The 25780-nt window shown below is 36.1% G+C and overlaps 1 protein-coding gene across 2 annotated transcripts; it reads right to left on the bottom strand.

Moving 5' to 3' along the window:
• Positions 1-1215: 1215 nt before the first annotated feature.
• On the bottom strand, positions 1216-23911 carry LOC120515695 (transmembrane protein 196-like). 2 transcript variants are annotated; one of them, XM_039736938.1, is made up of 5 exons: positions 23780-23911; positions 23501-23684; positions 21328-21384; positions 3930-4184; positions 1216-2583 (listed from the first exon to the last, which is right to left on the bottom strand). In XM_039736938.1, exons 2-5 carry the CDS (start codon positions 23663-23665, stop codon positions 2512-2514), a joined length of 549 nt encoding a protein of 182 aa, XP_039592872.1. In that variant the 5' UTR covers positions 23666-23684; positions 23780-23911; the 3' UTR covers positions 1216-2511. The 2 variants fall into 2 exon arrangements, with proteins under 2 accessions (XP_039592872.1, XP_039592873.1); XM_039736939.1 differs by having other exon boundaries at positions 23519-23684.
• Positions 23912-25780: the final 1869 nt, after the last annotated feature.

Here is a 25780-nt window from a genome sequence, read left to right as displayed (position 1 = left end):
GGAAGTTGTAAAGGACTTCAACCAACTTGGATCAATGATTACTCAAGATGCAACAACAACACCGTAAGTCAAAAGGAGAATAATGGGCAAATCATCAATGAAGTCACTGGACAATGTCCTTAAATCAAGAAACATTTCACAATTGACAAAGACACGACTTGTACATAGTTTGGTCTTTTTGTATGGTAACATACGGATGTGAAACTTGGACAATAAAAAAAACAAGATAGAAGAAGAATTGACGCCTTCGAAATGTGGTGCTGAAGAAGGATGTTATCAATACCATGGACGGCCAGAAGAACAAACAAATCAATTTTGGAACAAATCGAGCTGGACATGTCTATCGTATCAAGGATCACCAAGCTACGACTTGCCTACTTTGGACATATTATACGAAGATAGTGATCACTGGAGAAGGATATCATGGTCAGAAAAACACAAGGAACAAGGTGATGAGGAAGACCAGCAACTTGATGGCTGGGCACAATTACAATAATGGTGGAGAAGACCCTGGTGGACCTAGCTAGACATTCACATGATCAATTTTCCTACAGAACATCCATCATCCATCAAGTCGCCATCGCTCAGGATCAATCTGAAGGCCGCTAATAATAATATCTGTTGTTTTCTTTCCACATGCCAAAAACATGTTGTAGGTTAATTAGTGACTCTAAACTAATGCGGTATGGATGAGGTTGGGAGTAAATGAGTGCAAGTGTGTCCGACAATAAAGTGACCCCCTATTTAGGTTTGTGCTCAGCGCTGCTGGATAAGAAGTAGTAACCCTACAACCCTAAACAAGATAAGAGGGTTAGAGAAAGGATGGTTGGATGGAAGGGATGTATATAGCAAGAAGTATAAAAAATACCATCAGTTTGAAATGAAATTTTACAGACTAAGCATTTGCTTGTTATTACTTTTTATTCTTTACTAGCTCCCATAGAAAATAAAACCTGATTTTACTTTATACACAAACATTAAAAGGAAGTCTTATATGGAACATTAATAATAATTAAAAAAAAATACCTTTTAAGAATGTTTATTTTTTCAAATAAATTTGAATCAATCAAGCAATCAATAAGTTTTTCTACAGAAAGAATTTTACATTATGATTACCAGTATATACACTTTATGAATATATATAGTGTAATATTTGATAGAAATTGGGAACATTATTAATGTGAAAAAATAAAATAAATTTAGCATAACAAAGTGTTCAGGTATTAAAATAAAAACATTTTAATAAACCCATTGTGAAGAAGTAAGGTTCATTTGGATAGGTAATAAAACTCAATTTTTCCAAGGGAAACAGTTCTACATAATGAGGATTTTCCAATTCTAATTTTTTACATTGACATCATTTTTATATGTAAGGTTTAAACTCATAACTGTAGATAATTACAATAAAGGCCTACAACACATGCTATGAGTCATTTCACAATGCAACAATCCTATATTAGTGCCAGTTTTGAAATAAGATATTATTTCAGTTCTAAATACTAGGAAAAGCCTGAGTGACCAGACAAAAGTAACTATCAAAAAAAAAATCCATCAACATTGCAAAGGGCTGAGAACTCGGCTATATTTTGAGATGAATTGATTAGCTTTCTTTACAGTTGGTAAACATAGTAGCCTATCTGCAGTTTGTAAATCTTAAGGTCTAGAAGCTTACTCAAGTCCTGAATGCCCTCTGGGTGCATTCAGTGCGGTTAACTGAGGGAAATAATGATCGTCAGAAAACTGCTAACAGTAGACACTTTGAAGAGAGCAAGGTCTTTCTAGTATAGCTCAGCAAACTGTTAAAGACAGCCTCTTTTTGCATGCTGCTGTCCATGGTGACTTACAGTAGAGTATTGCCAAGGTACTGAAACCTCCAATTTATCATTTAAGTTACTTACATTTTTGCTATAATATTTGCAAATTTACAAAAATTATTAGAACATTCTACTACCAGAACTAGCCTTCCATCAGAGATGATTTTTGTAGTAAACAGCTATCATATATATAAAAGTAGTAGACAGAATTAAGCCTCACAATCATAATATATGCTTCTTTATTATATTTTGTATATATAAAAATATTTCATTCTCTGCTTAAAAATCCCATGAGTATGCATTTTTACACTTTCCTTGCAGTACGTCACCATTTCTACTTGAACAGTTCATAGTCTTAAAATTTAAGAAACAAATAAAAACCTGTTAAGGTTAAACAAACCACTAGCAAGTGCTCATCATAATTAATTTTTACAGCACTGCTTCCATTTTAAAGTATTCCTGTGTTTAAATTGATCATAAGGACAAATCAGCATAAAAAGCTGACAATCAACAAGCAGATAAACGGCTGATATTTATACAAGAGAGCATTTTCTGCTTTCAGAGACACTGTTAATACCTACTTCCATTGGAAGAAAAGCAATTATTTGCATTGTATCCAGTATGCAAAAAATGGCATGACTTGGTATGTCATCTTGTTTCAGGATGCTATATTTAAAGAAGAACCAAATCAAGTATGTCATAATTGTATTGCTGGCTTTCCATTGTGCATAATCTGTGGAATCCCATTGCTCATGTTATCTGGGAGCTCCTGTTAAAATATAAACATTGATAGACAAATAGACAGTCAGGCAGTGGGAAGAGTTAATTAACAATATAACAATGCTGCTATTAACAAGAATTGTAGCCAAATATAGTATCTGCAATGCATATCTAATTATTTTTAAATAGCCCTGAACAACCATTACAATAACCATGCACTAAACTTTAACTGATCCTCAAAATAGCTAAAAAGCTTTGAACAAATTGTAAAAAGTAGTACAATTGCAGTATATCAATCAGCAGGATGTACAGATATTAATGATCCCATACTGAACAATTGACTGTTTACTGTTTCCAAGTTAATTATGTGACCTTTCCAAAATCTAGAATTTAGCACTGTAGTGGAACAAGCAAGCAGACAACATTGGTAAATGCTTAATATTTAAACAATTTACAGATAATTATATTTGATCTGACTTGTTTCCACTAGAGGGCAGTCAGAGAAACAATACAATTCTGAAACAAGCCCAGAATTTGTTTTTAACTATAATACTGTAAGCTCCTTTTTTAAATAAATACATTAAAAAATCTACAGTGGCAAGCAATTTAAAATGCCTGATAAGTTAGGTGAGAGTTAGCTGCTTTTATACTGCACATTCATTGAACAAAATGTGAAATTATACATTACTTCACAATCTTTTTAGTAGTGTTAGGAGCAGCCGAAAGAAGAAGAAGAAAAAGATTTTCAGACATTTGCAGCATCAGTTCAGGAAATTACTGGTAATGAACTAAGTTGCTCCAGAAAGAGGATTCTTTAGTACATGAATATAATATTCAGTAAATTGACAATACTTATTTTTAAAATGTTGTTTATTATTACATATTGTGTCTTCTGAAGTATTTGACTGATTTACTTGTTTATGCAGATGTTTTTTTTTGTAATATATTATTATTATTCTATTATCTCTATTATCATTAACTGTTTCTATTACATAAAATGTTCCACTTGAGGTTATGACAGATTTGCACAAATTAAGGTGATATGTCAATATTATATTTCCTTTATTACATATATAAGCATATAAATTAACTGCTGGATAAAATAATATTGTCCAAAAATAACACAAAAATATTTTTTTAGTGTTGTGTGATCTTTCAGTTGCTGTGTGACATACTAGTCAGTCAGGAGAAAATAAAACCACAAAAGACTTAATAAACCTATCCATAGACTGGAAAATATTGAATTCTTATATATTGTAATATTCTTATTATTCTAAAAGCATAAAATAGCAAGTTAGACACTGAAGATTCTGCATCAAGGTTTTAAGAATAAATGATTGTCAGTTAAATTGCAGTCTTTGATTTGAGAAGCACTAGCTATTCATATTTTCTTACCTTTTCAGTCATTTCATGAGAATGGTGGAGAGAGTGCTCTCTTTCCAAAAACATCCTTTGCTGTTCATTGCTAGCAAGACGACAGGTGAGCCAAGCAGAGATTGTGCACACAGCTATACCCAAGCATGCAAGGGACATTGCAGCAAGATGCAGCGAGTAGAGTGCGGATGATTGTTTCACCAGTGCTCTGACAAACTGAAAGTTTAGTATTCCTCCAATCAGTCCACAAATACAAAAAGCAGAAAATAATATCATCTGTATGCAAAGAAGTAGAAAAAAATGAAATTATATTCACAAAAGGATTATATTTTATTACAACAGCACACAATGGTGTTCAATATACACTTCTCTTAAGATAACACTATAGGACACTCCTAATATGTTATTATTGTTATTACTAATTTATATTTGACTCGAGCCTTTATCCAAGGTGACTTATAAGCTTACAGTACAATAAACTTGTTTACAACTAGAGCACAAACAAGAAAAGTTTGTCCTAAAAAAGTTATCCTTTAAGTTCAGGGCCTTAGCTGCTCCACACACTGCCTGTTTGCACCACCACAAAGTTTTCTTCTTTATGCTTTATGCCTCTTCTATAGCTTTATGGGCTACTCTGGCCATTTTTTCACATACAGTGTATGGTGCTGGTGGTGTTCTCTCTCCTTCTAACATTCTACTACCTGTGGTCCATCCACCTGTTCTATAACTCACAACTCCTTATACCTCCTGTTATCTCACACAAATAAACAAAATCTTCTTTACATCTGCCTAAAACAGTTTAAGAATATACTTTGTGAAACGCCTAGTACATTTAATATAGTTGCCTTTTTTCTTTTTTGTTTTTGCACTTAAAACTTTGGACAGCCAAAAGTAATAAATATTTTTACTAGGTCATGTCTTTTATAGACAAGAAAATCATTATTTTTATGTTCTTATGCCTATGTTTATTTATTTTTTCTGGCCATTATACATTTATTTTATTTGCATTGGAAGGAAAGAAAGAAGGGATCAGATGGTGAGCAAGGAAAATTGATGACCTGGGGTTTATGTTGGAAGTGGGTTCAGAAAGATCTAAAAGTTCAAAGATGCCACATTACTAGATCCAAAAGGGTGAAATTTATTGATTCGTTTTTAACGTCATGAGGCATATAGGCAATGACATATACGCATATCATGGCTGCCACTGTGCATGACTTCATGAGTATACTGGTCAGATAAATATGTCACATATCATATGTAATATAATGTATGTATGTATGTATCATAACATGTCTAGCTTGTCAAGATCACAACTCTTCCTAAATCAAAAATGGTATATACCACATAAGTGTGGTGCTTAGCTTTGCTGCCTCACAAGTTAATCACCCTGGGTTTGAATCTTGTACCAAGTTGTTGTCTCTATGGAATTTCCTCAGTCACCCTATGTCTGCATGGGTTTCCCCACTTGATAATCTTTTTTCTCATGCATCCCCAAAAATATGCAGATCAGGAAAATCAGTAAGTCTTAACCCACCCAAGTGTGAGTCACTGCCTTACAATTGACTGGCAACCTGTTCAGAGTTACTTTGTGGTGTCCAGTTTTGACAGTGTACAGTAGGCTCCATCACCCCATAATCCTGAAATGCATTAAGCTGATTTAAGAATGCATACATTTGCAATTTCTTTACTATAATCTTCTTTATTATAATCATTCCATCCATTTCCTAAACACATTACATTAAAGGGCCATAGAAATATAATTCTATCTTTATAATAAGTAGATCTGATAATCTTCATTATAAAAACACCATATTTTTTAATTAAACATAGAATACAACTTCACCACATAGCATTTTATATTACAATGTGCAACATAATGAAATAATAAATCTAATGTTCTACATGGTCTGCAAATGTTGTCAATGGCAGCCATGGGTGACACTTTTCTGCTGCATTGTCACCAGTGATGGGACTTATAGGTACTTATCATGAAAGTGTCTTAGAGTTACCGTTCAACACTAAAATATCTTGAATCAATAAAAAAATTAGCTAAGTTCCATCTCTGGAGAAAGAATAAAGAATGTAAAAAAAGAAGAAAAATACAGCTGTTAGTGTTAGGTGCAGTTTTTAAAATTGTATCATATTGTGTACATTCCCATTCGGTTTAGATGAAAGGTTTGTTTTATGTTGACAAAGGTATAATTACAATATATTTTAAGTTGTGCTAGTAAATGTTAGTTTGACAATTAAGAAAATGATTATGTTTGAAAAGGTACTATGAATGTTATTATTATAAAAATAATCTAAGAGATGTTTGCAGTTTTTTTAATAAATCATGTAAGACATTAGTGAATGACTTCTGTGCCAGTAATATATATTATCTCATTTATGCTCTCACAGAACACTGAAATTCATTACATTTGGTATTTAAAGAAATGATGTTTGAATAACAACGAGTAAAATCTCATAATCCTTACAATGAATGTGAAAGTTGGAAACCTAAATTGAGTTAAGTTAAGTAACCAGAAAGGCAGTGTGACTGGTATTTTTGATTAACTTTATGCTAATCACCTGATTCTTCATTCTTACTTAAATAATTTTACAGTCATAAATATTAATGCATTTGTCTGTCATTATAATCTTTGGGGATGAGAGTTCCTATAGAATGTAAAAAAAAACCTGAAATATTTTCCAGTTAGTCATTTGGTTGCAGTGTGGGCCAAGCATCTGTGAAAGTGTTTAACATCAATGAAATGGTGCTATAAAGGAGCAAAACACTTCTCAGAAAAGGTATACTTGTAGTCACACTCTTGTTATTGCCTTTTACTACCACTTCCAGTATTGAGGATCTACTAATTTATGTTATCAAAAAAGTGTATTTATCTATACTCTAATGTTTGTTGGAGCAGTAACATTAATAATCATAATAATACTGTTTTGTCTTGGTAGAGAATTTCACATCACAAAAAATACCAGAGCCAACCATTGGTCAAGGACATTTATTGTTTCCCAAACATGGTCTCAGACCCAAAGCAGATGTGAGAGAATAATTTGAAGGTAACAATAGTTAAGTATTTTAGTTTGCAGTGCACATTGAAATATATAAGCATTTGTTTTACAAATGTCATGAGAAGACTGCTGAAATGGTCAAGTAAACAAGCAGAATGTTCCAGGGGGATGGTTCAAGAAACTTTTTGATGTAATGTTATTTCGTGCACCTAGTAAGACTTGCTAGTTGCCACGTATACAGTTTTCATAACAGAATAAAAGTTAAATTCAAGAGATATTGAAGAACAAGGATATAATTAAGAAATACTTTTATTTTAGGCTGGTTATGCACTATATTGAAGCACATCATGTCTTTTTACCAATCAGAGCATGATATGTAAGCATTAATTTATCACTATTTTGCGAATGCAATTGTTTATAAAATGGACCGCTGCCCAAAACTGACCATTCTGACTTCTTTGATTAATGCTCCCTGTTCAGCATTTGCCGAAGAGATCATTAAAGATGCAATGAACAGGTTTCATCCTGCCTGGCTTCTGACTCAAAGACATTTTATCAAAAGGTCCTCATTAAGGACAACATTTCTTTCTTTAATATTCTCTAAATGTAATTTCTTCCACACAGATCTGGTTTAATGGCCATTTTCTGAGTTCACCCAGGTTGACCGATTTCTCTCGTTAGAGTAGGTGTAGGAATATAAAATTTTGTGGTCACATGTCTTTCCAAACACTAACCTACATCACCTTTCATGACACACAAGAGGTTTAGGAGACATTATTCTAACCACAGGTCACAGAATTACAAGTTCAGCAAAAACAAATTGACATACATGCAGTTTTCTGGGGTAAAAACTTACTAATTGACTACTTTGGTGGAAAGAATTTCATGGTTCTCTTTCAATTGTGTGAAAGTCATATCTAAAAAAAGCAGGGATTGGGATGAATCTTAGTCCCACCACACTCTCACTCCATCACAGTGCGGTGTGTGAAAGCTTTCATGCATGTTGCAGTCACCTTTATGCCTACATAATCTACAATTCTGTTTTTCTAAGTCGCTCCACTGTAAATTTGAGTGTGCTTTAGGGCTTCTTTCTGTCACAAGAAGAACCGTCTTTGGTTTAGCTTCTGCTTTCTGGTAGATGGGTTCCTGTTTTGTTTATGTGTTTTCTGGTAAATTGTGTAATTCATTGTTGACTCAATGTCAATATGGTGCTCAGGACAATAGCCCCACGCCATAATGCTTCTATTAAATTTGGTTACAGGTGGTGTAAAGTTCTTTTTTTCAAAGATTTTTTTAGTAACAGACATGACACCAGGCACTGCACACAGATTACTCAATGTTCACACATTTGTTAAGAATATATTGCTCCAAAGGTCTTATTTTCCACTAAGATGATCTGTTATAAACTATTTATGCTGAACCTCTACCTCACAGTTGATTCAAGTACCTTCTGCTTGACTGTGAAGAGATGCCTTTGGATCATTTGATGTTCACCTAAGGTTCCATAAGATGTCTTTGTAAATCCTTCATTTACTATGTGAGGTAAATTCAGGGGCAGCACGGTGGCGCAGTGGTAGCGCTGCTGCCTCGCAGTTAGGAGACCCGGGTTCGCTTCCCAGGTCCTCCCTGCGTGGAGTTTGCATGTTCTACCCGTGTCTGCGTGGGTTTCCTCCGGGCGCTCCGGTTTCCTCCCACAATCCAAAGACATGCAGGTTAGGTGGATTGGCAATTCTAAATTGGCCCTAGTGTGTGCTTGGTGTGTGGGTGTATTTGTGTGTGTCCTGCGGTGGGTTGGCAACCTGCCCAGGATTGGTTCCTGCCTTGTGCCCTGTGTTGGCTGGGATTGGCTCCAGCAGACCCCCGTGACCCTGTATTCAGATTCAGCGGGTTAGAAAATGGATGGATGGTAAATTCAGTGGGAAGACCTTACTATTTCTAGACTGCTGGTAAACTTCAATCTTCAACATAATAATCAATTGTCTTGTGTAATAAATTATTTTACATTCCTTCGAGATTGCTTTTTAACTTCTCCTAGACATGTGGTAATTATCAGTTTTCTTCTGATGATCTAGTAAAACTGAAATGATGTTAGAATGATGTGTTAAATATTACCTGTATGTGTAAATTCATCTTTATATAAAGTTACAAGTTACTTCATGTAAAGTTCTAGGTTTGGTGTCAATGCAGACATTTTTTCTGTTTTTTGCTGATTGAATCATTGCAAAAATGCAATCTTTCCATTGTATTTGATAGATTAGGTTAATTTAATCTACTAATGACATTAAATAAAGAACATACTTCCTTATGTTAACACTTTTTAAAGGATGTACTGTTTTCTCACATTACTATATAATTTATTTTATTGTCAAAAGCTGGAATGTGTCCTTACTGAGTGAGTTGTCAATGTTATTAGTTCTGCTTCTCCTAACAATTAAAATATTAAGTGATTCTTATTGGAAACTGTTTTCAAATGAGCAAAAAAGTGAAACACATGGTCAGTCAGTCAGTCACTGTCCAACCTGCTATATCCTAACACTAGGGGTCTGCTGGAGCCAATCCCAGGGCACAAGGCAGGAACAAACCCTGGGCAGGGTGCCAGCCCACCACAGGGCACACACACCAAGCACACACTAGGGACAATTTAGGATCACAAATGCACCTAAGCAGCATGTCTTTGGACTGTAGGGGGAAACCCATGCAGGCACGGGGAGAACATGCAAACTCCATGCTGGGAGGACCCAGGAAGTGAACCCAGGTCTCCTTACTGCGAGGTCACAGTGCTACCACTGCGCCACTGTGCCGCTCAAAACACATGGTAAATTTCATTAATACCTTTACTATATAAATAACTACTTTCATAAATAAACAGCTAACATTTTGTAGTTATATGTTTAACTTGGCAAAAATGAAAGGGTTAGCAAGCAAATCTACATTATCATAGTCTTCATTGGACTTTTCAATCTTAAATAAGCTATGAACAGAAGTACTTAACCATACAAATTCTGAAAATAATATTCTTAACAGAAAAAAGATTCTTCATTGCCCTGGTTTCAGCTGCTGAGATTATAAGTAGCTAAACTAAAAGTTAAAATTGACTTATTTATTGATTAACAGAGATTTAAAGGGTGTTACAGAAGGGAACGTGGATTAAACCAAAATCAGTAACAGTCAGTCATTTTCAAACCCACTTAGTACTGAACAGGGTCGCAAAGTTCTGCTGGAATCTCTCCTAGCTATCATTGGGCGCCAGTCAGGAACGAAGAGGAAAATCCTCTCACAGTATAGTACATAAAGAAAACTGACAAATGTATGTTTTCACTGAGTAATGATTCATTACATTTCATTATTTCATAAAAAAAGAAAGGAAAGACAATTACTTTTAAAATAACAGAACATATGGAAAACTTGATTTTAGTTTCGATATTAGGCAAACATAAGATAATGACACTATTATGGCAGGCAATAAATAACTTCAAGTTACTGCCAATCACACAGTACAATGACATGCATTTACTTCTGATACCACTGGCTCAGAAACAATGAACATGCAGTGACATGGGCAGTAAACATAGAAAAACACCTATAAATATGCAACATTTGATTAAAAATTAAGTATGCAGTACTGGATTAAAAAGAAAACTATAAGATTCAAACATGGAATGCATACCAGACAGAATAGGTAACAACCAGTTATACCACACAAACTGAGATGCAGAATTCCACCAAACACCAACACAAATAGGCTGATGGTATACAAATAGTTCACAGTGGATCTTAGCCACAGATCAGACCAAGCAAAGTGCCATGAGTTAGCAAATTAATGACCCAAAGGTAAAAACAGTTTGTATTGTAGGCCCATTGTTATGGAATGAAATGTTAAAATATCATTGGCTAGATGGACCAGAAACTTCATTATTGGTTTGTGGGATCTGGCATTGAAGAAGAGTGCTTCACTTTGATATTTCTTGTTATAACTGTCATGTATGAGCTGTGTTGTAGTCCCACTGAGCCCTTCTAACCACCCATTGGTGACTCTTGTGGTCTACCAGAGCACATTTGTCCCATAAGACACTCTGTATGCTCCCAGCTGTACAAGTGGGAATCTGGACTACAGATTCATATTGATGCTATTTTTTTTAATGAGATAGGTATTTTTGAGAACTCACTGATGCGGACCTCTTATAAATGTAAAGCTACTCATCCTTTTCCCAGCATTCCCATTAAAGGCAGCAAAAGCATAACCACATCTACTTAAGTCAGCAATTAGGTCATTTGCTTTGCTTATACTGAAGAGCAGTTTGTGGTTATTGCAGCGGAGTTTAGCATTCTCCCCAAAGGCTGGTTCATCAATGCTGGTAAAAAGTCCCAAAAGATGTGTGTCCTTAGCAAAACTAATGACAGAGTTTGTATCATGCTTGGAAATAGTTTCATGAGGTAATGGGGAGAAAATCAATGTGCTGAGCTCATATCTGTAGGGTGTACCTGTATTCAGAGTGAGAATTTTAGAACAGATTCTTTTGGAGCCTGAACTTATAAAGTATACCAGTCAATATGTCCTGGATCCAGCTGCACAGGATGACCATGAACTTTGTAACTAGTTTCAGAAGAATGATGACTCTGCTGAATTAATATCAGTGAACAACCTTCTTTTCTCGATAGTCCTTTTTCAAGTTGGAATTTGAAGAGTGCTTGTTTAGGGCTTGAAGGTAAACATCAGGGATTGCTGCAAAGAAAAAGCAGAGCCCTACAAAGCCTTGATACTAAAGAGACATCTGAACAGAAAATCATAAATTGTCATTAGAGTGAAATGGAAGGCCTTCCACCTAGGGCAGTAAGTCATTTACTTATAGAAAGCGCCTAGGGAATAATTACTCCAGCAACAAGAACCAGCGTAATGGCAATGAGCGAATAAGAACAGTTTTATAGGAGTTCTTTAGTCAAGCAGATAACAGCAGACAGGCCTGTTACGCTATGTATGACCCTCTACTGCCTGTTATGGTGGGGATTTGGGGTTTAAGGTGCAATGGGAGAAACCAGATGAAGTTCTAGGGACCTCAAAACTTTGAGAGGGTGTGCCTGACTCCAGAAGTGATTATAGGGATGATCCGGAAAAGCGATCCATGACTGCTGCCTAAAGCTCCATCTTGCTAGATCACTAGTGAACTTGGTGATCAGTGGTGGAGAGTTGGGAGGACAGCTTTGGACAACAGCTCAACTGGCAGAAAGAGAATAAAGCAGTGCAAGAAAGAAACAACGGGAGGTGAGAGCTGCAAGAAACCTGAGATACATATAAGTGGGTAACTAGCTGAACCAGCCATTGCATCTGGTAGACAGGACATAAAACATATGTTTGGTAAATCTACAGGATTTTGTTAGCTCAGTTTACTTTTTTATATCTTGTGTTTTAAAAAAAAATCAACCCCTTTTTTATTATTGTTTTAGATTAGATTAGATTATTTATTTATAAAAGCACATTTAAAACAACAGAGGTTGCGCCAAAGTGCTATACAAAAAAGCATTAAAATAAACACAATACAGTACAAACAATCATGCAAAAGCAGATTAATAAAACAACCAACTGTAACATCCACCACAATCCCTTCATACACAATGAAAGACAGAAGAAAACAAGCAGGTCTTAAGCCAACTTTTAAAAACCTCAATCGAGGATGAAGACCTGATGTGCAGAGGTAAGTCATTCCAACGCCTAGGAGCAACAACTGAAAAAGCCCTGTTTCCCTTAGACTTCAGCCGAGATCTTGGCACTACAAGGAGCAGTCATCCAGATGTTTTGTTAAATAAACCTTTAGCTTTCTTGGTGTTATCTAAGTTTAAGGTTCAAATGTAGATGAAACAAACAGAGGTGAAAGCCAAGAAGTCACACACAAAAAAGTTTGGAATTGAACTTTTCGATGGGTCTGAGCAGAGGAAGGGGGGTGGCGGTCACGTCAGACAAATATGTGCAGGGGAGATCTACAACTCTCTAAATCAGAGTGAAGTACAACTCCAGTACACAAAGTGGCACTCATGGTAACATTGTAACCTTTTTTGCCCATAAAAATAAGGACATCTGGCAAAATAAATGATGTCCCACCCCTTCCGCCATGGATGATATATACAGTAAGATCCCACAAAGCCGGAGGTTTGAGTTCATGTCTGTGAATGGTGGAGCTTGGAAACGGGAGGATTGACCACAAGAGTCACCCCATTGTTTTCATTTACTTTGGCTTTTTTCCCAGCCTGCTGGCAACGCATTAAATGGGGGTTGTCATGAGGTACCTCAAATCTTCATCTTGTTTTGTGATGTTCTTTCACATACTGATTTTGTAATTTCTAGATTAACGTAACATTTTGATTCCTTGCCTCAAATCATTAACACATTTGGAATTTTATGGGCTTTTGTGGGTTTAGATAATAGAAAAAACTAAGCAGAAAATATAAATATGCATATTATAATTATATGCTAAGTAATTTCACATGAGGTGAATGAAGTAGGTTTAAAATTTTCAGAGCAAACTTAATTCAGAAGTGGTTAGTGCTGTTGTCTCCCACATCTATATTCTTGAGTTCAGATCTTTTTCTGTGTGAGTTTCTATGTTCTCCTTGTTGCCTTTTCTTGGGTACTCCAGTTTTCTTGCACGCTTCCAAAGATGTGCATATTTTAATATCAGATGATTTTAAATTGGTCTTTAAATTGGAGCTTTGTCCTGCCTTGTGCCTGATGCTGTCAAGCAAGCCTGAAGTAATTAATCTGCTGTTAGAATGTATAATGTGGTTTATTGACTATATTCTACATTTTGAATATGGATATGATAATTACTTCTTATAAGAGGTGTATAAAATATATTTAAAAAATAATATGGGAGTTCGGAGATTTTAAAGTAATTCATATTCATTGAAATTTGTCGTTAATGTGCCATGTACTATGTGGGTATATGGCCAGGAAAGAAAAAAGAGAAAAAGCAGTGAAGCAACTTGTGAATGTTGACAAATTAAATAAGACACTAATGGCTGCAAAAGGAGCTGATGAGATGATTTTGATTCCATTTTGACAACCAAAGTTTCCTGCATCACTCAACATATCAGAGGTGATGCAAATGTCCTCCCGCCTATCACCACACCACAAACGTTAAAAAAGAGCTGATCTTTATTTTTTTTTATTTTGACTTTCATCTATACTGCTGAATATATAATAGCTTTGAAATTCTATATGAAGACCAGTTAGCTCGAGTAAGAAAAACGCAATATTTGCAGGTTTTTTTATTTGGTCTGTTGACACATGAATTTGCCTGTGTAGAGCTTTTACATTTTCTAAACCTTATTGAAAAAGTAAATAAGAAAGAATCTGTTTCAGACTTAGTGTTAATTAATGACTCTCTCCTACAATTCAAGGGAGCATAAGAAACAGTCTGCTGGTTAGATGCTCACAGTATGAAAGCTCCTACTTTACAAACAGTCTATATACACTATTCTTTATAATGCACACATATCTGAGGTATGAACAGTGCAAGTAAAAAGTTGTTTAAAGATAGCACTCATATGCAACATCTGCACTTTTCCAACAGCAGACCGCTTAATACAATGAAGGCGTCAAGAGGTTAGTTAAATTACAATTTATTACTTTTGCAGTGGAGTGGACCTGATTCTATTTCCAGCACAAGCTGCTATGAACTACACATCTTTTCACTACTTCTATGAGCTGGCATTTACTAACTTTCCCTGAACTTGAAAATCTGTTTGTGTTGCCTTAGAAACTTTATTTAAACATCACAGATTGGGGAGTATGTATATTTATGACAATGCAACTGCCAGTCACACCCACAGAAGGAGGAGCCCATGCAGCACAGTCCCTGGCACAAGCTACTGTGTTGCAAAATACAAACCATATGATTATATCAGGGCATGCCATCCTGTAAACTTAGATTGAAGGCATAAACCAAGGTTGGGGGACAGATCTAGATGAGTAGACAGCACAGAATCCACAAAAAGCTATAAATATAAAGCATACCTGATTTAAAATCATAATCTAGCATTCAAGTCCTCTATAAAATCCACATTTACTTTGAACCATATTGGTTTAACTATAAAGACCAAGTGTATGATTTCAGATGGGAAAGTTTTCTTTTACACACTGGAAGATGCAAACACTAATTGATCAAAAACACAGTATGGTTTTCCTCTAGAACAAGAAAAACACAGCTCTGCCTATTGCCTACTGCAGTTCTTGTGATCCCTTGGTGAGCAGAAATGATAACATGGCTAATAGCTGGTTAAATCAAGCTGTGTTACACATTGCTTTGTAACAGCCTTTAGTATTCTGTTAGGCACATGCTGCCCAGATGTGCCCACAAAAGCTGCCGTGTACATATTGCAACCCCCTGGCCACCTGCTGAAAAAGCTGAAACACAGGATTGCAGCAAGGCATATTGCCCTATAATGCGTAATAATCCATTTGAGCCAAAGATGGGGAGTAAATTTGAACAAGCAGGCAGAACAGAACCCACTGCAAACTGGCATAACGAAGAATATTTTATTTATTTCCATAACACAATAGGCAAGTCCAAAGAGGAATATGCTAAACAAAAGGAGGAAAGCACACAAATCTGGTAAATTTACTAAAATCACTAAAAAAAGAGAGTCCAAAAACAAGCAAAGAGTAACAGCCAGCCAAAACAACTCCAAGGCTAATAATTGTGGCTCACCTGCTTCCATCCCACAGTAATTATTCACTTAACCTGAGATTGGCAGGGACATCGTGCCTGCAGCGCAATGCACACTTCCTTAAAAAGTTAAACAAAATTTAAGAAAATCAAGTCACGTTCCCATTGCCAAAATTGCCTTTTCTTTTCTTTTGTATTGTATTTTCCAGGACTATTTACAGGCTGCTCAGATAAATTTGTATGCAGCTTCTATTTAATTCAAGATGTTGGTGCAAAAATCTTTACAAGAGCTAGAAAGTACAAGCACATAACTCTAATCCTCAAGTCTGGATTCAGTACCTCCTTCTTACATAAGAAAGCCTTAAATGGCCCAGAGTGTGAATTAAGATCTTAAGATGCCAGTCAATTAAAGATTCCAAGGATTAATAAAATTACAGTGGAGGTTGAGTTTTTAGTTACAGTACACTGAAGCTATGGAATGACCTGCATGTTATTATAAGAGATGCCTCTTCAGTCTCAGCTTTTAAATCCAGGTTGAAGACACACTGTCAGTAACGTATACATACTAGAGCTGCTAATGAACTGTGCATATGCACCTCTGTTTGTTAGTCATTTGTACTAAAATATAAGCATTACAGTAATTAGGAACTGTTACTAACCTTCCTATATTCTGTTTCCCTTTTCAGTCTTTGCTGTGACACTTAGTGCAGCTGCTCTACTGTCAAACTGTTTACCTGCTCTTGGAAAAGACAACTGAGATACTGGGAGCTTTGAAATCAATGGATGTAAAGATTATGTCTCTCTATTATAAAAAAAAATCCTGGGAGGGGGACTAGGGGGAAGAGACGTGATCTTCTCAGAAGACAATTTGACGTCCCATGAGAGACATTTTAACGTCACACGAAACAAGGCAGTAAGACAACATTTAAAACAAGTTTACGGACATCTAACCAAGCAGCAGCAGATGAGCCGACCGCTTCTCCTTAGTGTGCATTCAGCCTAAACCCCCCACCCCCCTTTCACAACGTGAGTGGCAGAGACGCGAAGTGGCAAATGGACAGCTGCTGTACAGTCTTTGAAATGATCGATGCAAAGTGTGACAAGCAGAAAATGCAGCTCGCCAGCAGCAAGAAGCCAACAGATGATCCGATTACAACTCCTTAGCGTGCATTCAGCCTCCCTTCACAATGGGAGCGGCAGAGACACGGAGTGGCAAAAGAACAGCTGCTGTACAGGCTTTTAAATGATGGATGTGCAGCGCGACAAAAAGAACACATAGCTTGCAAGCATCAGCAGCAGAAAGACAGCAGATGATTCGACAGCATCTCCTTGGCGTGCGTTCAGTCACCCACACTTCACAACACGAGCAGCGTTATACATCCTTCGAGAAATATTTAACCATATCTGGGGCTGGAAATAAAGGACAAGTATTGTTTTTATACAAGTTTTAAAGTAAAGGTGAAAATAATGCACATGTAACAATTCCCATGAAAATAACAATCTCTTTAAATTGTAAATCCGGTAAACCAAACCCAGGGGTGGGCGAACGAAGCGATCAGGGGGCAGAGCCCCCTAGTCATCAAAATATATGGCTCAGCAGCACAGACTCTACTATAGAATGTCCAGGAGTGGGTGGGTGGACAGTGACTGTGTCTGACTTTATCTTTGATTATCCCACTTACAATAGACCATGCAGGTGGGTTTTACCATTTGTGTGCTTGCTTAGTCTGGACAGAAGCCTCATTGAAGTCCAGACCTACGTCAGGTCAGGTGGGGCAAAGTCTCAATTTCGTATTTTGAGGAATAAGATTGTAACAGCCTCTTTGAGGCAATAGTCTGTATTCTCCTTTTCATTTCAAATTGTTCTTGTTTAACATTTAGCTTTTGTACATTTTTTAAAAAATTATTATATTTGTTCAATTTTTTTTATGGCAACTAAATGTGCTTTTTTGGATATTTTTGATAGTGGAGAATCCAAAATAAATATTCACTTTCTTATAAATGGTCCTTAGAATAATGTTACTTTTTGTTTATGTTATGTTTTGTATTTACAACAAATGGCATTTTCATTTTTAGGGGGGGATACCATTTTATGGCTAGGATTTCATGATACAATAGCGAGATGCTACCGGGCCTGTCCCACGAATTGAGTCCATGATGATGGCATCTTGGAGAGGGTATATAGTCCAGGGTTGAGCTGTAGGCTTTGTCCAAAATAATGGATCACGTCTAAAAAATACTTTGGCTTGTGTTACTATTACTTATTCTGGTTTTGCCTTATACCTTGGTTTTTCTTGACTTCTGATTTCTAGTTTAGAGCCTTGCATATCTTCTGATAAACCATTATCTCCTGATCTCCTTTCCTTGCTCTTGTAGCCTGCCGCATATTCATCACTTGGTAGTACATTTAACTTTTTTAATATATTTTAAAAATAAACCTTAATATTATTACAATGACTTTGTACTTACATATTTCCACCAGGGCTTTTATGTTGTTCCTCTATCTTTTGAGATTAATATGTTTTAGCCCCATTTTCATGTGCAGGGCATAGGCCTGCTTCTTGAGTATATGGGCCAGGACTACATTATGTTTCTAGGTTACACAGGATCTCTGAGGCATAGATTTATGAGGTGAAGACTTTTTTGAGTCTTGTTTCAGCATTGAACATATTTGCAATATTCATTTTATTATTTCCTACTCCATTTTGATTAAGGCCTTATTCATCTACTACCTACAATACAATTTATTTTTATATAGACCAAAATCACACAAGGAATGCCACAATGGGCTTTAACAGGCCCTGCCTTTTGACAGCCCCCGAGCCTTGACTCTCTGAAAAGACAAGGAAAAACTACAAAAAACCCTTGTAGGGAAAAAAATGGAAGAAACCTTGGGAAAGGCAGTTCAAAGAGAGCCCTCTTTCCGGGTAGGTTGGGTGTGCAGTGGGTGTCAAAAAAAAGGGGTACATACAATACAATACACAGAACAGAACACAAGCAATCCTCAATACAATATAACAGTGCAATAGAAATATTACAAGTACAGAGCAGAATTCCTAGAACATATTCCAACGATATTTGAATGACGTTAAGTAGCATTGCTATAGCATGGATCCTTGCATGACAATAAGCAGCTTTAAGACAGCATAATGAGTGTTTGGACATGGCTGGATACTATGGATGTGACTTAAGTGCATCAAGAACTTCCCATGTACTCAGAATCAAAGACCCAGAGTGTAGCTGATGCAGGTAAAAAGCAATACCACCTCAAAAGGGTCATACAACATTTGGATGAAAACACTTTGAGCTTCTTACACCTTAGTCACACGTGTGTTTTCCAGTTCACTACACTACTCAAGAGCTGGAAAAGGACTTAAAAAAAAAGAAAATCATGAATAGGCTTTTGGACATGGATAGTTACACCGTGTGCACTGCTACTGTATAAAAAATATTTGCTGGTAAATACAGTAATGTACCTTATCAGACTGTGCCACATTTTCTTCTAAAAGTGACTTCCAAACAAAACTAAACAGTCTGTAATCAATCACGAAAAAATTACAAATTTAAAAGACATTGTAACTCATATTTTATTTTTTTGTCTGACTTAACTGAACTCATCTTCCATTTTGATATAAGCATGACTGAAAAGAATAATAACAAGAAAAAGAATTAAATCAGTAAACACTGAAATTAAAGGGGTCCACGTGTTCATTGTGTTACTCTTGAATTAAATAAATCATTTTTATTTCTGCATTTATAAGTTTGACTAGACCTTGTTAGGCTTTCTAGAATGTTTTATTATACTTTCTGCATTCATGACCTAGCACACTAGCACACCATTTGATATTAAAACATACACACTTTCATTCAGTCTGAGGTTTAGTAATATACACATGTTTCGCAAATAAAAGAGGAAAAAAGTTTAAACTAAGATACCCAGCTATATTTTTTGAAGTGGAATTTACTGGTGTTGTTTTAAAGTGAACATTATGAATTATTGGCTAAGATTTGGTTTTATGTGAACTAAAGTACATAAACAGATAAAACAGTCTACGGTTATTTACTTATTCGTTAATAAGTGAATCACAAGACTTTATTCATTTTAAATATCACTCCTCTGCTTTATATCTGGAAACATTCTTTTAAACAGGCATGACAGTGGCATTTGACACCATCATTTGATGTACCCAGCATTATTTTCATGACATACTGCTTAAGGTCTAATTATATTAAATTTTAATGTATCATGACCAAAATTGCTTGCAGATTTGCACAAATAAACTTAAAACTCTTTCTGGCACTCTATGAAAGGTGGTTAAACTAGTAAAATCTGACAGGCATTTGTTGAACATTTGTTGAATATTGCTGAAATGTTTGAATTGGGTGAACACTAAGGTTCTTTTTGTCTCATTCCAGTAGATTAGAGACAGAAATATACACAGTCGCTTAAAAAATTCAGCTATTGAAGCCATAGTTGTGTGTAAGAGTGTATTCTTTATTACAAAGTTCAATACAAATTGAACTAAGTTCAGCTTCCAAGAATTTATCTACTACAAAGTACAGGACTTAGAGGGATTAAAAAAAAGTAGAACACAGTAAGAAAACAGACTTTAGCTATGTCTACACAAAGTGTTAGCCCGTCCAAAAACACGAGTGACAGTAAAATGTTAATATCCTCTTTTCCATTATAGGGCCACACAGATTCAGTGCCTGTCCTGACAGCATCAGGTATAAAGCAAGACACAACTCTGGATACAAGAGCTTTCCAACATAAGGTATACTTGCATAAACACCTAAACTCAGTTCAGAGTTTCTTTGGCACATGGAAATTAACAATGTTCCCATAATAACAGCAATCAAGACAATGGGAGAATGTGGCAAATCCACATAGATAAAGGGAGAGCTGGGAATGGAAATGGAGCCAAGGTTCTTGTAGGAATCAGCAATGCCTACAACTCCTTTATCCACCATGATACTTAGAGTCACATCAAAAAAAAAACTATGAATGAAACTATAATTTTACAATTAGCACAATGAACATAGGGAAGCCTGCAGCTCTAGGAGCAAATCTGACATAAAACCAAATCAGGCCAGTTTAAACACTGCTCCCTGGAGCTGTGAGACATCAGAACAGACTCTTCTGCCAACCCATAGTCCATAAAGTTACAGCACAAGTACTTACTGAATGAGCAACTGCAATATAAATTGAGCAAAAGCTAATGATGGTGAGTGCCTCACCCTTAATCATTCTACTAGCTCGAAATGTGACCAGCTAGTGTCCAGAAGTATTGTAAGCTAAGAGGAATCTAATGCAAAATATCTAGTAACTAAGGGATAAAAATGTTCTGCTCCTGACAGTTTTACAACACATTACCACATCAGTATAATTAAACATTGATGATTAAACTGCTGTACATTAAGTACTGTATGCATACATCACATTCTTGCAAAATACACATTTCTAATAAACACCTAAATGAAAATGAACTAAGGAAAATTAGTGTTTATGTATATCAGCCATAATGAGAATACAAATTAAATTATTGTCTATTTCTGAACTTAATGACAGAAAAACTAATAAGATCATGACAAGAATATGCACTTCTTTACCACAAACATGTACATTTGACAATTAAAATCAAAAGGTTTATCCTAAAAAATAACAGCTACATAAACTAAACACTAGTCTAAAAACTAGTCTTTATTATTAATCATTTCTACAAACTCAATACAAGTAAATATATACTTACAATAAGTCCAGATTTCTTTTTGGCACATAACACACCACACAAACCACATATAAGAAACTGCAGATAAAAGGAATAAATACATTATGCAATGCAACAGCATTAATCTATAATTATCTAGAACAAGCACGCTGGTATTACATTAAAAGTTAAGCTGCTGGACTATGTTCATCATTTAAGCTTGCAAACCACAATTCTTTAACTGAATTACCAAAGAACGTGGAATATTATTATTATCTTAAGTAGACCATTATACGTGTACTTAAAATAACATCACATTTCTATATTTATTTGCATGTGAGGTAGAATCATTTTCAGATCCCTTTGTAATTTTGATATAATGCGCTTCATAAATGATTTTGCATTCTTTCATACAACATACAAAATCATGCCGAATGGCTTTTATGCAAAGTAAGGGGTTTATTGAAAACTGTTTTAAAATTATGGGAGTTGAGGGATAAAAGGTGAAGGACTTTTTGTTAATGTACTATTATATATTCTCTGTGTATATATAAAAAAATCAGATTATAATCCTGATAAAGAATATCCTTTCAGCCATATTTCCATATTTTGAATCCCCTCATTTTAATTAAAAGGATGCAAGAGTTAAAATACAACAAACACTCAATTAAAAACACCATATGTATGAATGATTAAGTAAATTAATTAATTTAAGTTTTAGAAACCTTAAGAAAAAAATGTATAAAACTATACAAATTTCTGCTATTTTAACTTGAAGCCTGGTATTCTGCATGGAAGGACTATTTTGTTGCAGAGTATCCCAATCTTTAATAACTAGTTCTCATGGGGACAATTATGTAATATTGACCATGTTCTTCTTAATAAAGATTTCCTGATGTTATAAAATTCATTCAACATATTAATTCATTATAAACATTGCAATGAACTGTTATGTAAAGTTTAAGTTAATAATTAGGCTTACTAAGAAGAGGAGGAATGCAAAGACCAATAAATATTTACAATACATCCTTCATATGACTGTGTGAAAACAACCAATTAATGAAGTAAAAAAAGAATTTGCAAGCTCTTATCCGTTTGTATCATTGAAGTGCTTGCACTAGGATTCGACATACTTTATCAATGAAGTGGGACTACTGTTTGCTGACTGCATGAGCTCTTTGCCACCATATATTTATAATGCTATTGAAATATAAATGCTAATACTCATTAATAACTGTTTTTAAACACATTTTTAAGTTATACACTATAGAGAATGTGTTAATATGTGAAATTTTATTTCATGCTGTGGCACTAAGAATTCAGTTTATTTCCCACTAGATTTAAAACATACATGCTTTCGACTTGCCCTCGGTTTAGTTAAATGTTTTATTCCACAGTGCAAGGAAACAAAAACCTTAATCAAAAATACACAAATATTATTCTGTTCAAAGATGACAACACATAACTGTATGTTAAGTAGATTTTCAGAGGTATTTCAAGAGGTATTCATTAATACCTCTTCAGCCAATGAAGAATAAACTTCTCACATTACAGAATTCCCTCATGCTCAACCTCTTCCTCACCTGGGACTATGAGAGATGTGGCAGATGAGCACATTTCAAACTATTGCAGATCTGCCCATAGAGTATTTAAAGTTCTTAACACTGCACCCAAAGTTGTATTTTCAGTAACTTTTATTTTACTTAAAATGTTAAAATATCTTTCCATCCTCCCTCTGACATTCCTTGCCATTACTGAATTGTGCAATACCACATCAATGTCTGATGCTACAATTCATGCCAAAAGCAACAAAAGGCAGAGATGTGTGGAGCGTGCTCTATTCTGATAATAACCATACAATTGTAGTTCACCGACTTTTGACTAAACGTGCATTTTTATGTTATGCAGGTACTGTTATTAGCATCACTTTAATTAACATAAACATTTTTCATAAAAGAAATATCCTTGATTAAATTCCAGAAGAAGAAATATACGATTGAATATGATTCTGGAACAAACCACAGTCTGTATGCAACAAAGTCATCTTTATATTCACCTGTTTACACAATGAAAGCCTACACAACTCTTCTGCATGTAGCACTTTTAGCAACTCTGTTCTTACGAAACACTTCAAAGAGATTATACATTATTAACAAGCATGCACCTGGAGACGACAGAAGGGCGGATGAGAAAGAAAGTGAAATGTGTAACGTACGCACACACCGCTCCATACCGGAGAGGAGTCTCCCAGCTGTGGGCTCTGCTCGCCGCTGACCCAGCTGATCCCCACCGCTCCCAAGGCAATGCTGGATACCCCCAGCCCTATCTCCAGGATGGAAAGCACAAGCAGACAGAAGATGATCTTCCTGCTGGTACACATCCTCTCTTAGGCATCATTCCTTTAGATGACGTAAACAAAAACAAAAATAATAAACGCCTGTTCTTTCTCAAAAAATGAGGAGAAAGTGAGACGGTCAGACTGTTCAGACGTTACCGTGTTGAAGCTGTATACAATGTCGATTGGTTTCCTGTCACTTCAGTATTTGCGCACGTTTCCTGCACTCTTGCATCCAACTTGCAGACTCAGGGGACCAGGCTGACTGCGTGAGCTCTTCGCCACCCATCCCTTTGAAATGCACGCAGAGAGACGGGACGGGCACGCGCAGTCACGCATTGTGATCGAGCGAGCTAATGACCACGCTGCTCCGTGGGTCACGCGTGCATGTGACCGAGCCAGCCAGTGTATTGGTGAGTTATATTGTATGTGACCAGAGAAGGACTGATAAAATCTCGCTTTTATGGTAAGCTTGTAAGCGCATGTGCATTTTGTTTGAAATTATGTTGGATCGTATTAGAATGATACTGAAAATATTTATTTAATGCTATTCGTTACCATTTACATTTATAACGTTTTCATATTTATTTCTTAATTAATTTTTGTTAATTTTATTACGGCAGTTTTCAGATTAATGTAATGACTTTTAAAATTCCTGGTAAAATGTGCTACTTTTCAGTTATTCAGAAATGCTCATGCATTAAAGCATTGCTTTCACACAGCTGTTTAAAGTAATTTGGATATACCTCCAGCAACTGAATTACTGTCACACGTGAGGAGGAACAAACTAGTATAATGCAAAATGCAGGTAAGTCTGAAAAAGAAACGATAAAAAATAGATTGGAGATGCCATTGTGAGGGAACGGAAATGTTTGCAAACTCCCTTACCATGAACTATTTAAGTAGTAACTGTTGTGATTACTGTAACCGTGACAGTGCTGACATGGGGGCGTGTCGTATGGGCGTGGTCACACAACGGAGAGACGTTCTCGAGGGACATATTCTCTAGACAGACAGGGAATCAATATACTGTCTTCAGCGTGTCCGTAGACCCTAAAAGCATACTCAACCTCGACTTTTTAATTTAACTTTGCTTATTAACTTTTATATAATGATCAGTGCTCCTTGTTAATACCAACAAATCAAAAGCAGACAAAAATCTCATAGCTTAATCTACTACTGTCCAGTTATGCATGCAGGCGAGGGAACTGACATTGGATCATTCATCTGGCCACCATATCTAGTCTGTCACTCTCATCCAGCAGTTACTAGGTTTGTATTAGTTAAAACATGTAATAAAGCAGAAAAAAGTCGTATTTGTTGAGGAAAAATGGCATTTGCCACCACATGGTAAAGAATGCAATTACATTTCTTATGATTTAAGATGTTGAAAATTTTGGCACTCTGCAAAAAAGAAAAAAGAAAAGGAAGAACGATGTTAGTCATTGTCTAAGCTGCTTAGTCCAGAACAGGGGTGTGGGGGTTGCTGGAGCCTATCCAGGCTAGCATAGAGTACAAGGCAGGAACAAACCCTGGAGAGGGCGCCAGTCCATCACAGGAGGAACACACACACATACACCACAACCACATACTGGGACCAATTTGGTGCCGCCAATCCACTGTAGACGCTAGAGGTTGCTGTTTTCCTTTTATACCCAACATACACTGGGGACACAGGCTGAAAGCACCAAGAAGTCCTAAGCCCCACTGTCATGAATTAACAGGCAAATAACAAGGACAATACTTTTCTGTTTCTCCTCCACACCTCCCAGCATGTGTTGTCCACCTAATCCCGACGCTGGCTCGCTTGCTGGGTTCACAGCAATCCTTTAAATAGTCCTTGACTCAGAAGTGCTTCTGTCCTTCCGTCCACGTGACTTGCCGGGTCAGATGGAGAAGTTGTATATTCTTCAGCCTGGCAGTACTTTGGGGCTTATAAGGTTCTCCTGTAGTGTCTCCTGGCAGCATGGTACCAAGGTACCAAGCAGGGCTGTGAGGCCAAACTCCAGGTCCAATGCTGCCCTGTGGAAATCCGGGACACCGCTATGCTGCAGGGAAATTGCCATCTAGCGTCTTGGGGGAGGCAGTGTTCCAGAGTAGCAGCCTCCCCCCATCCTTCCATTCTTTGGGCATCCTGGCCGGGTTGAGCTGCTGGCCGTC

This window comes from Polypterus senegalus, chromosome 15 (genome assembly GCF_016835505.1).
Source record: "Polypterus senegalus isolate Bchr_013 chromosome 15, ASM1683550v1, whole genome shotgun sequence".
NCBI classification, from domain to species: domain Eukaryota; kingdom Metazoa; phylum Chordata; class Cladistia; order Polypteriformes; family Polypteridae; genus Polypterus; species Polypterus senegalus.
The sequence above is the reverse complement of the archived record's forward strand: the minus strand, read 5'-3'. Positions and strand labels throughout refer to the sequence as shown.

Coding starts and splice junctions, on each gene's coding strand:
- LOC120515695 (XM_039736938.1), bottom strand. CDS start 23,665: ATGTGTACCAGCAGGAAGATCATCTTCTGTCTGCTTGTGCTTTCCATC. Junction 4,185..21,327: donor AAAAGAAATCTGGACTTATT/GTAAGTATATAT, acceptor CTTTGCATACAG/ATGATATTATTTTCTGCTTT. Junction 2,584..3,929: donor CTCATGAAATGACTGAAAAG/GTAAGAAAATAT, acceptor ATATTTTAACAG/GAGCTCCCAGATAACATGAG.